Source organism: Apus apus, chromosome 1 (assembly GCF_020740795.1).
Source record: "Apus apus isolate bApuApu2 chromosome 1, bApuApu2.pri.cur, whole genome shotgun sequence".
Lineage (NCBI taxonomy): Eukaryota > Metazoa > Chordata > Aves > Apodiformes > Apodidae > Apus > Apus apus.
In genome coordinates this window covers 27,443,390-27,459,839 of record NC_067282.1, presented here as the reverse complement: position 1 = coordinate 27,459,839, position 16,450 = coordinate 27,443,390, and the positions used below count along the sequence as shown (strand labels likewise).

Sequence of the window (16,450 nt, the reverse complement as noted above, 5' to 3'; positions counted from 1 at the left end):
GGTGTCTTTTCCTAAAGCAGTGTCTAAAACAAAGAATTTCCCAGATTAGAACTGAACGTAGTCACTGGTGTATCATCTCAGTTTGCATTACAAGCTGAATACAACATCTTTTAAGACTGTCATTTTTATCACATTTTTATTACTGCTGCTGATTCTTCCTCCAAATATTATTTCCTGGAAGTCTGCAAATTACTGCCAATCTGAACTTTCATTAAGCAGTGAGTTTATGAGTGTCTCATAAGAAAAAAGCTTAAAGCTTAGTCCTACTACATACTGAAGTTAAAACGTGAGAAGGCAGTTGAAAATACTATCTAAGATTGTAATGTGATTTTGGAAAGTTTTGACATTATTTCCTGAAGTTAACGAAACTAGACTTAATTATTTTAATGGAAGAAATAAAATTATAACCTGCTTCATGTTGATTCAGTTTAAACTAAAGTGATCCAGCGTTGACAGGGAAAAGAAAAGCCAGTGCATTTTGCAGAGCAGAGCCAGGTAGGATTGGGCATTAGCCCAGTTAGCCCAATTAGTCCGGAAACTTCGGGCAGAAATGGCAACATCGCTGGGTACTTGCTCCGTACCCAGAACCAAACAAAAACGGCTAAATATCAGGAAGCACTATAAACCCGTTCTTATTAGTTGGCTGGAGTTTTAGCAAGGGAGATTTGCTAAGAAGACACCGGACCTTCCCGCTCAGGAGGGGCAGCCGAGCCCCGCAAGAGGCTGCCTCGAGGGCCACCCGGGCAGCGCAGGCTGGGCGACCTGCGGGCGCCTGGAGTCCGTGGATTCGGGTCAAAGCCAGCGCCTCTTCGTGCTCACCGGCGAGAAGCACCCCTCGGGACCCTCCCGCACTGGTGTGACGAGCTGCCCCCGGCCAGGGCTGCTCGGCCTCCTCCCCCAGAGGGCTGCCCCCCGCCCGCCACACGCCCCGGGCCGCCCCGTCCCGTCCCGGGCCCCGCCTCTGCCGCCGCCCCCTCCCAGCAGGACCCAGAGAAAGCGACGGGGCGCGTTTACAGGCTCCTGCTCGGGGGCTGGGGAGGGGCACCTCGGCGGGGCACCTCGGGTGGCACGGGCGGGGAAGCCGACGGGGCTGCCGCCCTGCCCGCCCCGGCTGTGCTGCCGTCTCCACGGCGACGGGGCGCGCCGGGAGGGCCGGGCCATCCCTACCGTGCAACCCGGCCCGGCCCGCTTGGGACAGACCCCCCCTCGGCCCAGCCCGGCCGGCTGCCGTGAGACACGATACCTGGGCGCGCCCAGCAGCCCTCCAGAACCCCGCGGCCAAGAGGAGGAGCCCGGCGCGGGCTGCGGGCTCCGCGCCCCGGGGAGGTGTGGCGTGCGGGGCGGGGCGGCAGCGGGGAAGGCCCGCCGGAGCTCCGGGAGCCTTGCTTCCCGCACGCCAGCCGCAGCTGCCTCCCGCCGCAAGCGTGTTTTGCTCTTGCTGGTCGGTCACGGGAGTAGGGTGGCCCAAAAGAAAATCTCGAGTGCCTCAAGTTCTGGAGTCCTCGAGTACCTCTGTCTGTGCAACATGGGAGGTGTGGTATAAAGCTTCTCCTGTGTGTTGTTCTCGAATATTAATTGCACGGACACAGTCCAGAGCGGATTCCCCTGAGAACTAACTCATCTGAAAGCGTTTCTGCCTTCTCCTGCCACGCTTCATGTAGAAGGACTCTGCAGTGCCCTGCAGCAGGTACAGAGCCCAAACGTGACACTGCCAAGGATGCTTCCTGCAGCCAGTGTCTCTCCTCACGGAAATCGTAACATTAGCCCTTACTTATCAACAAATAAGCTTCATTCCAGAAATGCAGTGTCATACAGAAATACCTGTTTGTTAAAGTAATTAAGGCAAAATCTCGACCTCAAAAGTTTTTGGAGAATTAATATTTGCATGAAGTCTCTATGCATTTAGTATAGCTAGATGTTATCCATACTGTGCCCTTCTGACAAGATCAGTTATTCCTACTCTAGCATTTCAGTATGAGGTCAGGAAGAAAAGCTTCACACCCCCTCATAGCATTACACCATCTCTTTAAAATATGTCAAAGGGGGAATTTGAACAATGCTATTAGCACCAATGCTTTTAACTGAACATCTCTGCAAGGATATTACCAACTCCTAACACATGTAAAATATAGACTCGTCTAGTTATTTGCAGGAGTTCTAGCTAAAAAAGTTTGTTATGCATTTTTCACCTCAGTTTTGTGGTACAGAAAACATGTACACTCCGAACTGTTTTACTCAAAGAATTTTATTAGTAACTACAACTACTAACAACAATTATTTGGATTGTAAATACTGGCAAGCCTGATTTCAGTTACTGTAGGTAAATTCAAGCTTTCAGTCGCTGTGTTTCAGCATCATTTTCAGTTCCTGCACCCAGTCTGGGTCATCTTCTTCGAAGTCCCTAAAACAGATTTCAGAATGTTATTTTGCAAAGCAAAATACAAATTTATAAACATGTGCTTTTCTTCCCCTTAACTTACTGATGAAAAATAACCCAGAAATTTAGGATGATGTGGTTATCTTGTGTAAGATGCACTATGTGTATATACTAGTTAAAATTGCAGACAGAAAGGTACTACAGCCAGCACTGAGCAAGGACATCTTAGAGTAACTAGGCCTTGAAGAAGGCAACTAAAGTAAGAAATTTCACAGGTGTCTCATGTAAATCACCGACTTGGCAGAGAAGACTTGAAGTCTGTACAAATAACTGGACCTAAGGAATGCAAGAGGTGATAAAGAACCACAATAAAGAAGACTGCTGAAGCAGTCTTGGGCAGTTGGGGCTGTAGAACTTCCAATATTGTGTCCTCCAGGTGAACTTAGCTCATCATACTGTCACTATAATACTAAAAATCACACCCCCACGTCAAAAAGACCCCTGCCCACGTGAAGACCCTTCCTTTGAGCATGTATGATAGTAGAAACAGTGATTTAACCATATAATAAATATATGTAAATCACTAACCAATCGTTGTAAGGAGGATGGATTTGGAAGCTTACTAACTTTATAGTTTTGTGCATAAATACGTCATGAAAAGTCTCATTCCGTGTGCTTGATTTGTGGGAAGGCACCAAGCACCCAGCTTTGTACAAACCTGCAATAAATAGCAATGTCTTCTTTCTAAACCTAGTCTCTTTGCATTTCAGGAGCTATCTTAAAACAACTACAATTAGGAGAAATTATGTTAAAATATAAAAATAGAAACACAAGAGACTTTTTTCCTGCACCGTTGTGATTAAGGAACATGTTCTCTTTTGAATATACCCAAGTAAGTTTTATCTAAATCAAACCCAAATGCATGAGCTGAGAGGCTGCAAATGTGTTGCTATGAGCAGCTTGCAGCTGCGCTGCAGGGATACACGCCTAAGCAGTTAACCTACAAGAAACCTCCCCCCAACATACACAGACCTGTAAAGTACAGTACTTCTGTTCAGAATGTGTTGATGCACACTCTGCTCTTTCAGAAACAGGAAAACCGGGTCAGTAGCGTAAACAGAACATTCAAGTTAAAATCCTTCTAGAAATGTTTATCAGTAAGTAGGTACCAAAGTGATTTTATTGTGCTATGCATGAAAGAGTGGGAGGAATAATACACAAATACAGCAGACATACCACTTAGGCAAGTAGATTTGCTCTGGTTATCTAATCTCAAAGACCTTTCATGCAAGGTTTTTGCATGTTACTGCGATCTAGTCTGCTAATGTGCTTTAACTGTTGCAAAGTCTGGAAAACCCGCCTCCACAGGAGCTACATCTCTCGCTCAAATTGACTATTTGCAATAGAGACATTAACAGACGAAAAGAGGAAAAAAAGAGAAGTAGCAGCAACACTGCGGCGGGTGGGGTGCGGGTGGTGTGGTGCAGCGGCTGGGATTTACACAATTAAGGGCAGAGATGGCCAGCCTGTGTTTGCAGCCAGGACCCAGCCTTTGGCGGGAAAATGGCAGCATTGTGTCAACTTTTCATCAGGAGCTGAGCGGACGAAGACTCTGAGGGACTGAGTGCAAGACCGATCATAAAAGCTATTGAGCACCCTGCAAAAGAAGGTCGTTGTGGGTCATTATCGGGCGTTGCCGCTCACTGCCCGCTGCTGCTGGAAGAAAGGAGAAGACAGAAGAAGGAGGAACAGGAGAACCAAATAAAAAGAGCTTAGCTGAAATCAGTACTTTCTGAGACCGTAACAGACTGTGGCTCTGCCACCAGACCGGGGTCCAGAGATGAAAACGGCTCGTCGGGCTCCTCCTTCCTGAGGTCGTTGTTGTTGCTGCTGCTGTTGCTGCTCCTGCGCTTCAGGGGTCGTAAGGCTTCTCTGAACCTCCTTACTCTCCTATCCCTAGTGCGCTTCTCTCATCCCCGGGCTATTGTAATCAACCTCTCATTATCCCCCAAAAGGAGAAACGCATCCATACACCATCACCTATACTAATAAAACCCATATACAAACACATGCCTCGAACTCTCGGTGCATCCCATGTTTTCCATTCCCTTTTCTTTTAAGGTTGTTAAAAATAAAAGGTTCAATTGATTTCACAAAACTGTGCCTGCATGTGTATCTGGGAAGGAGCTTATCAACCGGTTACACACCCGGTGGAAGAAAGCTGGTCCCAAGCCAGGGATGGACCCATTGAAATAACTAAAAGGCCACCCTGAATATTAATTGGTGTCAGAAAATCATAAAAACAAACAGGGCGATTGTGCCCCGAGATAAGGCAGCTTCAACCCAAACTGGGTTCAGACCACGACACAAAGTCATCAGCAAGTAACTAGCAAATCTCTTCATAATTAACAGCCTTTTTCATCTCAACACCACGGGTAACTATAAATATAGCAAAGAAAACCTGTAAAATATCAAATGCTACTACATTTTAATATTGTTCTATAAAACAGGGATGGATTTAGATGCTGAGAAAAACACTTATTTTTTTTCAGGGGTATGTCTTTGGACAAATCACTATGAGGAACTAAAGAAAACAAAAATACAAGGATGTAATTTGAACATACGTGTCATCTTCATCGGATCTAGGCTCAAGTCTCTCAGAATCTATGACAATAGCTTCATATTCACCATCTACTTCATCAGACACTTCAGTTTCATTGGAAAGTGGACCTCTAAACAGATTTTCAGAAGCTTTTAAAGTATAAAAAAGAAAATGTCATCAAAATTCTTTAATTTAAAAGATAAAATTACTAAGAATGTAAATACAATAGAGTCTTTCTAATTTGTCTGCAGTTCTTAGCAGATTCCAGCACAATTTTAAGTGGGGAGATAAATTAATAACACAGCTGCAATGCAGAGCAATTAGTTATGACTGGGGCTGTGCACATCTATAGATGTGTTATTTTTTGCCTTGGCATCTTCCCATCCTGTCTTCAAAACAGGGCATTACTGACTTAGTGAAGGTGGATTTACCTGATGAGGCTACAGCCTAGTTACTGCACCTCCCTAAGGCATACACCAGGTTGCTCAGCAGGATGGAGATGGCGTGGCTCTGCACTCACTGCATTTTTGTCACAACCTTATTCAGCTGTTGAGCTGCAAGTAAAAATTCTTCATAAAGACACTCAGTGGAGATGTACAATCACTCAGGAATTCTCAGCTTGGGTATTTGTAATTCCACATTTAATTTGGCAAACTTAAAATAACACAAACAAAGCAGCCTGTTGTGACATAAACTCAAGTGCGCAAGCTATGTAAAAATCATACCTTTATTAATTAACCTGGTTGCAAAAATACTTGCCCACAAACCGGGGATTTACCTGGTTTATAAATTGTGTATGTTTTAAATGCTAAGCTGACATCTGCGTTACTGAGAATGTTCATCAGGGTCTGAGGAGTCTCCTTGTTCCACTGCTTACGTGGCTTATTTTCACTGTAGTTTATAACACAGCCACCTAGGTATAAAATCATTAATAAATACCACTTAGACAAAATTGTATTAGCACTATGGATTACTAAAATCACATCCTAGAGAGAAATGCAGAAAGAAAAGAGTCTAGATGTGTCCATTTGTATCACTGCTTACCCAGGCTGAGGTTGACAGGAGTAATATGAAGAGGAAAGAAAATGACAGAAGGCTGCAGGGAGCCAGCAGGAACTGGCTGAGGGGTGTGAGGAGTCAGAGCCTCTGCAAACTTTCTTGGTGGCTCTGTACATCTGACCAAATGGAGCCTGTGGCCATTTTTGTGCCTTTTAGTAACAGAATCCCCAAATACATATATTCTTTTTTCCTCTTCATGTAATAACCCTGCATAATATAACCCTGCATACAATTATCATGTAACATTCCTACAACAGCTTGGGAATTTTCTGACTAGTCACATTTCAATACCATCTATTCACATTTACTTAGACTACATATCCATAATCAAATAATTATAACAATTGCATACAACCTGGGGCATTTTAAAATTGAAACAGTTTTCAGAAGAAACCCCATGTTAGATGTTCTAATTAAAAGCTGCTGATATGGAAGAAGAATCTCTGCCTCACATCTGAGGTACATAATTAATAGTTGTCATGAATATTATCTGTATATTAAATGATAACAGAAGTAGAGGTACAGATGTTACATGCTCCCAAAACAGTATGTTGTACTTTGAAGACAGGCAGCTGCATTCTGAATCAAATTAATTCCTCAGTGTTGCCACCAAAATGGCATACTAAAAGGAAGGCTGGTAGGATTTCCTAGCAATTATTGTAGTAATTTTATTTTAGGGTTGTTAATGTTATCTGTGGTTTTTATCATTCTTTGCAATCCTCCTGTCACAGAAGACCATTATGTCAACACACTGGACTTCTGAGTGTTTGTTAAAAAAATATTTTAAAATAATTTAAAATATGCCCTGTACAGTTCTGGCTTATGAAATCTATAAAGAACCACTCGTAATACTTTAATTAAAACCACATTTAATTAAATCTTACTTTTAGCCTCTTCAGATGTAAAGCTGGAAGAAAGCAAAGATGCATTTTCCAGGACATTCACTACAGTATTGGATATCCTCTTTTCCCATTGCTTTCTATGGGGATGTGACAAATCAGTCATTCCTGGGAGGACGTCAGAAGTTTCTACTGTAGTTGCAACAAAAAAAAGGATGATGACCAGCATCTAGTTTGATTCTCTGTCTATGCAAACCAGTTCTAAGTGTATAGCACTGCACTAACAAGTGACATTTGATTCTGTGAGTACAAGTCTCAACTTGGTTCCCCATATATTTACCCTATACCAAATGTTTTCAAACAGTAATTTTTTTAACACTTTGGCCACGATTTTTTTTTTTTTTTTATATTATATGAGCAGTAAGAATCAATTTAACTGCAGAGGTAACAGACAGTGGCATGACTTTCTATAGGTGCAGACTTGTATGCTCTAGTTGTTTAAATGGTTGGATCACTGACACTTAGCTATTGCTACATAAAAGGAAATGCATCAGCCTTAAAAATATATATATATATAAACTATAAACCTACCCTCTTTATCAGATTTCCTTTGTTCCCCTGTGCTTTCACTCAAATCCTTAGTAATATTCTTCCTTTCTAAGGGGTTATGCTTGCTTTCATCTTTACTTTGCTTTAAAAGAATAAAGACTGTATTAATAATTATCTTTGTTGTTGAGAAAAACAAAGGAGTAGTATTAACATGGCATTAATGATTGCAGTTTTGCTATTAAATGTCTGGCCTAAAGATCTGAAAACAGCCACTGACACCATGAAGCCAACTGCAATTGCCCTGTATCTATTCTTGCACTGCATTTCACACTGTGTGCCCCATTTTTGACAGACAATCTCAGTTCTGGAAGCTAAACACAAATGTAGTTACTTGATGCAATTTTTTATTTTACTTTTTTAACATTTAAGAACAGCAGCAATATAAAGATAAATCAGTCACATTTCCAAGGAGGAAAACAAGATGCACCCAAGTATTAAGCTTCTCAGATTCACAAGTCTGTTAAAAAAACAAACAAACAAACAAAAAAAAACACCCTACTGGCAACATGTTTTGAAAAATACACTCAATATGGCCAAGCCAGGCTGTGCTATAATGTACCCACAGGTGGCTTCTTGGCCACCTGTGACTTTATTCTCCTCACCTGAAATCTCACATGGGCACTAAAACCTAGTGAGAATTATGTCCAGACTAGACTGTTTCCACAGCAGCCTGTTCAAAATGTGTCCCTAAAGTAGCAAAGCCATATTTTTGCAGTCTCCCAAAATGTAGAAAAATAGGAGAGAGCTCATTTTGTTAGGGTTTTTTGTTTGGTGGTTGTTTTATTTACTGGGCTACAGGAAAATCCACTCTGGAACTAAACTAACTGTGGGGACCATCAAAAAATTGCAGTAGTGCAAAATACACAGGAAAACTGCAATTTGAACACAGATGAAACCTGACCTAGTAGGCTAGTAATTTTCCATATGAACTTTTATATAATACAGAACATTTTGATTTATTTGAATACATGTATTATATTTCTATTAAAATACTTACTCTATTTTTTTTCTTATTATTTGAGCTCCCACCAGCCATGACATTACCTAATACATTAAGGAACAGGTTCAAGAGTTAATACCTTTAGCAAACATTCACGCCAGAGGTATGACAGCAACACCACTGAACCAAGCAATGAAAATTATGTGAAAGCTTCTTCTGTCAATATAGCTCATTCTCAACAAGGAATCCCTCTACTACTCAGTTCCAGATGCATACAAATTTCAGTGTAGCTAAACTTATGCAGAAGAAGAAAATCCCACATTCTCTCTAAAAATTAAACAATGAAAATAACTTGCGTCACCATATTCCAGGAAAGAAAGCACCATCATGTTTAAAATATATATGTAACAGCTAGAAGTTTTGCTCATTTTAAAAGTGAAAGGTTTAATTGCAGCACAAGTCTTGAGACACACAATATATGTACACTATAGCTCTGTACTGTACTTCTCATGCTGGACCATAATCTACACACTTCGAGCATTTTTCCATACAAGTTCAGTAATACTAGATTTTGAAATAATTTAAAGTACATCTGAACATATAATACATAAACATATAATACTAATGTTTTGTAGCTGTATTTAAGATCTTAAAATTGCCAATAATTTCATAATTAGTTACATCAAGAAAAATGTTGCTGACTTACCCTTTGGTCTTGCTGCATTGCCTTCATGTCTCTTCGCTTCTTTTAATACCTGCTCAAACTCATTTGTCATCTGGAACATGTAATACAGAGATGCAAGTACTGTACCATTTTAACCCTTCTTAAATTATCGTGTATGCTATTTGTTTAAAAATAGACTTACTATACAAAAGCACTGTTACAGCTAATGGCTAAAAACATCTAACTTCAGCAGCATCATGTCAATATTAGCTCTGGGGAGATATTATAGTGGCCTTCCAGTATCTGAAGGGGCCTAAAGGAAAGATGGAGAGGGGCTTTTTACAAGGGCAGGTAGTGACAGATGAGGGGGAATGGTTTCAAACTGGAAGAGGGTAGATTTAGATTAGATATTAGGAAGAAAGTCTGCAAGGGTGGTGAGACACTGGCACAGGTTGCTCTGAGAAGCTGTGGAAGCTCCAACCCTGGAAGAGTTCAAGGTCAGGTTGGATGGAGCTTTGAGCAACCTGGTCTAGTGGGAGGTGTCCCTGTCCATGCAGGAGGATTGGAACTAGATGAGCTTTAAGGTCCATTCCAACCCAAACCATTTTATGATTTATATGAATAGTCAACTTTTATTTTCAAAGCAAACCCTTCTAAAACTTCAGTTTTCTGAGAAGCCTACAACTGTATTTATAGCTTTTAGAGTAGGACCTATACAACACTAGATATCATAGTTATACACTAATGAATTACAAAAGGAACTGCTTCATTATCTAAAATGTAGATACTATTGTTTAACACCGGACACAAAGAATATACTGTACCTCAGAAGGCAAACAATTTTTTATAAGCTTGGTTAAGCAACTTCTTCCAAGAATAGTACTGGCTGATGGACGATTCCTGGGATTTCTCTTAAACATCTGTTTTATTAAGTAATGAAGTTCGTAGGAATAGTGAGATGGTAGTGGATTGTAGGACCCTTTGCATATCTTAAGGATGAGATGTTTCCAGCTATTGGCTTGAAACTGCATTAAAATACATGAACATTAAGAGCACAGAGTTACAGCATAAGGTAAAAGAACCTGGCATAATTTAAGAGTGACTTTAACATTTATTATACAAAAATGCGTGGTATGTATGCAGACTCACTGTTACCACACTGATTTGGCTCCCAGTTTGAGAGTTTCAGAGCTCTAATTCAGAAGTGCTTAATAGTGTGAACACATCTGTAACTCTCCTTTACATTTTGTAAGGCTATTACATAGACAGTTATTTATCTCAACAAGGACAGAAATATAATTTGCTGATGATGAAAACATCACAGTTTACCTCTAGTCAACAGGCCCCAAGAACTGCTGAAATACCAAAGACATGCAGTCTGGGAAAGGTGGAGCAACACTTCCCTCTTTCAGAAGCAGCAGCAAACACTACAGTCAAATATGTAATTGCCTGTGACTCTATCACACTACAGCTAACTGCTGATTAAGTTAAAGGGAATTCCAAAACTTTTCTGATAGCAATAAAGTTATACTTACTGGATGCTTAAGAGTGCACAGCTCATACAGAATACATCCCAGAGACCATATATCACTGTAGGTATAAAGAAATACAAGAAATTTTGAGCCAAAACTTACAATTTAATATCCTGCCTAGAAAAGTGAAATTAATTATGTGTACATAACTGAACTGAAAAAAAAATAAAAATATAAGTAACCATAAAAGACAACACAATTATGTGTTTAAGCTCCAGTGTGCTGGACCTTCTCCCCTTCGGTGGGGACACCTGCTCAAGTGGCCATTCTTCAAGATGTTGAGAGAAAAGGACACCCTGCTGCACCCAGAGGAAGGGTAAGAAATATCAAATCCCTTTATATGAATTCTTGTTCATGGCTTCATTAACAAGGTTTGTATCTTAAAGAAAGTTTTAACTTTTAAGCTTTGGAACTTGAAGACTTTAGGATCCTTTTAGACATAAGAGAGAAGACTGCAATCATTGTCTTGCCACATTGCCTTAAGGTATTCTTTTAATCATTGCTATAGTATAAGGCCTATTAATAAGTAAGTTGTTAGTACTCAATTAGCCTTTGCGTCACAGTTATCTGGTTATTCTGTTATTTGGGTATTCTGTGCTAAGGTGCCTTATTTTTTTGTTACCCTAATACCTTAACATTTGGGTAGACTTGTGTCTTTTAGTCCAATTTTTAGGATCTTTTACTATTTACAATTAATCTTGGTTTTTGTGCATATACATCTTGTCTACTACCTTGCCCCGTAGAAACAACTCACAGTTACCTAAGTAAAGAGGAATTTATGCCTTTTCATCTTAAAAAAACCTTTCTAAATATTCCTCTGCTCAGACAACAATAAAAAGACATACATGCATCAGTCAGGCATTGTTGTGACCACTGAAAACACACATACCTTTTGTTGTTGTATGGCATGCTTTCCCAAATTTCTGGAGGTACGTAATAAGGAGTTCCCACATACGTACAAGCATATGATGCTGGACTATTGAAATGACAAAGAAGAAATGCCAGATGAAAAGCAGTTGTTTAACAACTCTGTACTATTTATCAATGGTAAATCAAAACTTTACAGCATTGAGAACAGTGACAATGCCACATACTGTGCAAGAAGGCGGGCAGATCCAAAGTCTCCCAGTTTGACTTTTCCATTTTGAGTGAGGAAGACATTCTGTATTTCAAGAGGAGAACAGATTAACATAGTTAAAATATGCTTCTAGGAAACTTTCTGAAGTTTGTATGTACAGAAAACACTGCGAGAATCACTTCTGATATTGTATCTTTCTATTTCCTTTTACTTGCTTCTCCTAATACTTCTATTAAAAAAGAAAAAAAAAAGTTAAGAACTATGTAGTGTTTGGAGGGAAATGGAAAGCTTATACAGCCCTAAAGCCTCAGCATTAGTAGCAGAAGGAAAAACAGTTCAGAAACACTTTAATCTCTATATTGTACTCAAACCACTAAGGTTACATTTTCTTCAGAATTTCTATCTTCTGCTAGGAAAGAGAAAGAAAGAAAGACTGAGAGGCAAGCTATTTACAACCTGCATCCTCCATGCACACTTCATAGCTCTGTTATTGTTTTAGATTATATGCAGTCTGTCACAAATAATGGGTGCTATCAGCAGTGTGGATATGAAGGGTATAGCTATACTTAGGTGATGTTTATGCCCACAATATTACATCATCTCATACACTCAACAATTCCATTTACTTAATATTCTTAAGACAAATGAAAAACACAACCTATAGCAGTAACAGGAAATTATGAAAGAGGGAGATGAACTTTTGCATGCAGAACAGAGTTTATTAGTGGCAACAAAACTTGCTGTTCACCTTGGATTTGATATCCCTGTGCAACACATGTTTATCATGCATGTGCTTCACTCCCAGGCACATCTGCACAAACCAGTGAAGGATCTGAAGAGTAACTAAGAGTTAAAACAGTTCAATGCTGTATATGAGTAATACTTTACTAATAGATTAAAAAAAAACAAACAAAACACTAAGGAAAAAACAAACAAACATGTTCAGAAAATGTGGGAGTTAAAATTAACTCTAGCATAACAGCCTCCAGTCAGCATGAAAGACTGAGTTCTTTAAGATAAAAGAATATTTTAACATGGCAGAAAGAATGTTTACTATCTGTGTCTAGAAAACTCTAAAAACACACAACAATAATGAAGGATGGGGCCCTAAGCAACCTGATCTAGTGGGAGGTGTCCCTGCCCGCACAGGGGGTTGGATCTACATGATCTTTAAGGTCTCTTCCAACTCAAACCTTTCTATGATTTTATGAAGTTAGAGGGTCACTGCACAGCATTTTACCTGATGGTTGTTTTATAAGCAAGACAATTACAATTTCATAGTAAATTATCAAATTAAAAATAAACAAACAAACAAAGATGCAGTTTTCACTCACTGCAATGTCACTGTGGACCTTCTCCTAAGTAATTTTATAGCCTTTGTGATAAAAGGAGTTAATGCCTGCTGAATGATTAAAACATTTAATTGCTACATAAAATGAAAGCATTTAGTGTCCTGGCTAGTTTAATTTATCTTACAAGAGTGCATTATATACTTTTCATTTGCACTACCTCTTACTGTGCTTCAAATTCTGGCTCAAGTTTTTGTTAAATTCTTACTAAATTGCATAAATATATGCATGCAAACCTGACTCTCTTTTTCACACTGCCTGCACATTTCTCAGATACAGACAGAAATTTCTTTCTTATTCCTTTCAGTTGAATTCTCATCTGTTTCTGCTGGAAATTACCAAATAAATAATGCTTCTATTATATTTATAAGTCTTTGTTTCATTTAAGGTACTTCAAGGTGTTTGTATATCTGTAATTTCTCTTATGTGATGCAGGATGTTTCAGTTTACATGGAAAAGGATTCCTAAGGCCTTGGTTCAAAATGCTGTCTTTTCTTACCGTATCTTCAGGGAACAACTTTCCCCTTTGGTGCTTAATCTTTTGCATTAGATCTCCATCATCACAATATTCCATCACTATATATAGATGTCCATCAGCTAAATTTTAGGGAATTTAAGAGTAATTAGTATTTTTAGTAGCAGGGTAAGTATACTATTTTTACTATAAAGCTCCAATTATATGCTATGCATTATATCTATGACAAGAAATATGTATTTTGTTTATAGCATGTATTATAAACAACAATAAAACCCATAATCTTGATCCCTTGGGGGTTTGCAACTTTAAACAAAGAAAGGTATTTTAAGTTTTTATACTTACCTTCAAATGATTCTTTATAGGCAACGATATTTGGATGTTTCATCTTTGCCAAAAGAATTGCTTCCTTCCTAGAGTTCTCCACATCAGATGAAGACTGAAAATGTAAGTATACTTACATCAATGTCACACTAACAAGTTTTCACATATATACATCATGCACCTCACTTCCCAAAAGGAAAATATTTTTAAGAATTCTTCTTCAGATGTTTTAAAAACTAATTTTAAACTTGAAGACCTCATCGTTTTTAGTCTACAGTTTATTACTTGCTGAAAACTTATTTTTGGAGGTTGGTTTTTTTTTTATTTGAGAGGATATTTTCCTACTTCAGTTAATGACTTTTTCTATTTTAAAAGCAGAGAACTATGTAATAAAGCAGTACACACTGCCTTTGGAACAGCTGACAGGCTACATTAGTATAAAGCCATTGCCTCCCATTCTGTGATTTTTTTGCTTAGCTAAGTGCAGAGTAACCAACCCGAGTAACATTACCAGCAATAATAGGAGGCTAATTTCCTCATTAGGTGTTGCAGATGAAATCTGTGTTCTAATGAAATAAATGTGAATCCAGACAAGATCATCAGGGGAATGAGATTTTTATTCTAAGGGTCTCCCTATGTGCTGCACATCCCAAAATGTAACCACACGCTTTCCGAAACAGATCAGATTTTGTTACTTATCATCATCAACATCAACTCAGACATAATTTCATAGTAGCCACACCGTGCAACTGCCTAAACTCTCACCAAAAGCATTCAATCCTTCAAAACTGTATCAAAAATTATGATTTTTTTTTTTTTTTGGTGTGTTAAGTGGTGGGTGAGGTGATGCACATGTCACACTTACCATGGGAAGCCTTATTTCCTTCATTGCATACTTCTGGTCACTGACTTGATGATGAACTAAGAGAGCTCTGCCAAAGGATCCCTCTCCCAGTACTTTCAACACTTTGTATTCTTCCATGCTTTTCCAGTCTAGGTCCAACACTTCTCTTCAAACACACTCTTTCACAGGATGTTCTTCTAAACTTTGTCATGACCTTAATTCATTTTTTTAAATTTGTTGTTAATATTATCTGCATGAGGAAAAAAATGGCAAAATAATGAGAATGGGCAATAAATGCAGTATGTGGCTACCGACAACTGTTCAGCATCACCATAAATACAGTATCAACCACTTTTATTGATTTTTGCTGCAAGTAAGGCTTTCAGAAAGTTCAACTCCAAGTATTGTACGGTGCATCGTTACAATTTTTTTTTAATGAAAAAGCTCTTTGAAAATATACATTGTAGCTCTATAAACTTATCATCTCATTTGTTACCTGTACGCCTGTAGCTGGTTTCATAACGCTAAACAAAACTCACAGGCACAATCATCTAAAGAATAAACTTCAAGATTCCAGTGACAATTCTCACCTAAAACAGCATAAGCAGGTTCAAACTGGGAAAAGTTATTGGTGTTCACATGCAAAGCACTCAATGACTGGCAGAGAGAGGGAAGGGAAGGGAAGGGAAGGGAAGGGAAGGGAAGGGAAGGGAAGGGAAGGGAAGGGAAGGGAAGGGAAGGGAAGGGAAGGGAAGGGAAGGGAAGGGAAGGGAAGGGAAGGGAAGGGAAGGGAAGGGAAGGGAAGGGAAGGGAAGGGAAGGGAAGGGAAGGGAAGGGAAGGGAAGGGAAGGGAAGGGAAGGGAAGGGAAGGGAAGGGAAGGGAAGGGAAGGGAAGGGAAGGGAAGGGAAGGGAAGGGAAGGGAAGGGAAGGGACCTACAGTGATCATTTAGTGCAACAGGCCTGACCAGTTCAGGACTGACTGAAAGTTAAATCATGTTAAGAGCATTTTCCAAATGCCTCTTAAACACTAACAGGTTTGGGGCATCATCCATCCCTCTAGGAAACCTGTACAAGTGTTCGACCACCCTCTTGACAAAGAAATGCTTTCTCGTGTCCAGGCTAAACCTTCCCTAGTGCAGCTTTGAACCATTCCCACACGCCCTATCACTGGATTTACAGACTACGTGCTTTCTTCAAAACGTTGGTCATTTTTTGTTAGTTATCCACAATTCAAACACCACTTTATGTAGAAACCTCTGCACACATGGTATTTTAAAAAGCCAGTGACTTGTTTTTTAGAAAGCATCTCAGGACTTAACTGTTTCTGAAAGAATAAAACGCCTGTTTACATACAGGCTGAAAAATAAACCCGCTGGTTACATTGAAAACACTGAAAAAACGAAAGTCATTACCAAGGACGGTGTTTTTCAGGGGAACGAGCACCCTCAGGTGTGTGCTTCAGCAGAAGCGTGTTTTTCAAAGGAAATGGGTGTGTCATAGCAGTTACAACTTGTAGCTGCCGTTTCCCTGAGAAGGGGAGAGGAAGCCCAAGCCCGCCCGAGCCCCTCAGGCCCCGCCGGGCCTACTCACCTCCGAGGGCCGCGCCGGTGGCCGGGGCCTCCGCCCGGCGCCCCAGGAAGGGCCCCCGGGGGGCCCGGCTCTTGCTCCACAGCCGGGCTCGGGGGCAGGCACAGCCGGGCTGGGAGGCGGGCACAGCCGGGCTCGGGGGCAGGCACAGCCGGGCTGGGAGGCGGGCA

General features: G+C 40.1%; 1 protein-coding gene across 4 annotated transcripts; it reads right to left on the bottom strand.

The window, feature by feature from the left end:
• Positions 1-2,227: 2,227 nt before the first annotated feature.
• On the bottom strand, positions 2,228-16,377 carry NEK3 (NIMA related kinase 3). 4 transcript variants are annotated; one of them, XM_051607948.1, is made up of 16 exons: positions 16,284-16,377; positions 14,714-14,942; positions 13,870-13,963; positions 13,549-13,646; positions 12,449-12,532; positions 11,717-11,784; positions 11,512-11,598; positions 10,626-10,680; positions 9,915-10,115; positions 9,133-9,202; positions 8,484-8,530; positions 7,469-7,568; positions 6,923-7,069; positions 5,758-5,892; positions 5,002-5,128; positions 2,228-2,401 (listed from the first exon to the last, which is right to left on the bottom strand). In XM_051607948.1, the coding sequence occupies exons 2-16, from the start codon at positions 14,828-14,830 to the stop codon at positions 2,335-2,337; spliced, it is 1,497 nt and encodes a 498-aa protein (XP_051463908.1). In that variant the 5' UTR covers positions 14,831-14,942; positions 16,284-16,377; the 3' UTR covers positions 2,228-2,334. The 4 variants fall into 4 exon arrangements, with proteins under 4 accessions (XP_051463908.1, XP_051463909.1, XP_051463911.1 ...); XM_051607949.1 differs by having other exon boundaries at positions 6,923-7,045; XM_051607951.1 differs by lacking the exon at positions 6,923-7,069.
• Between the last annotated feature and the right edge of the window lie 73 nt (positions 16,378-16,450).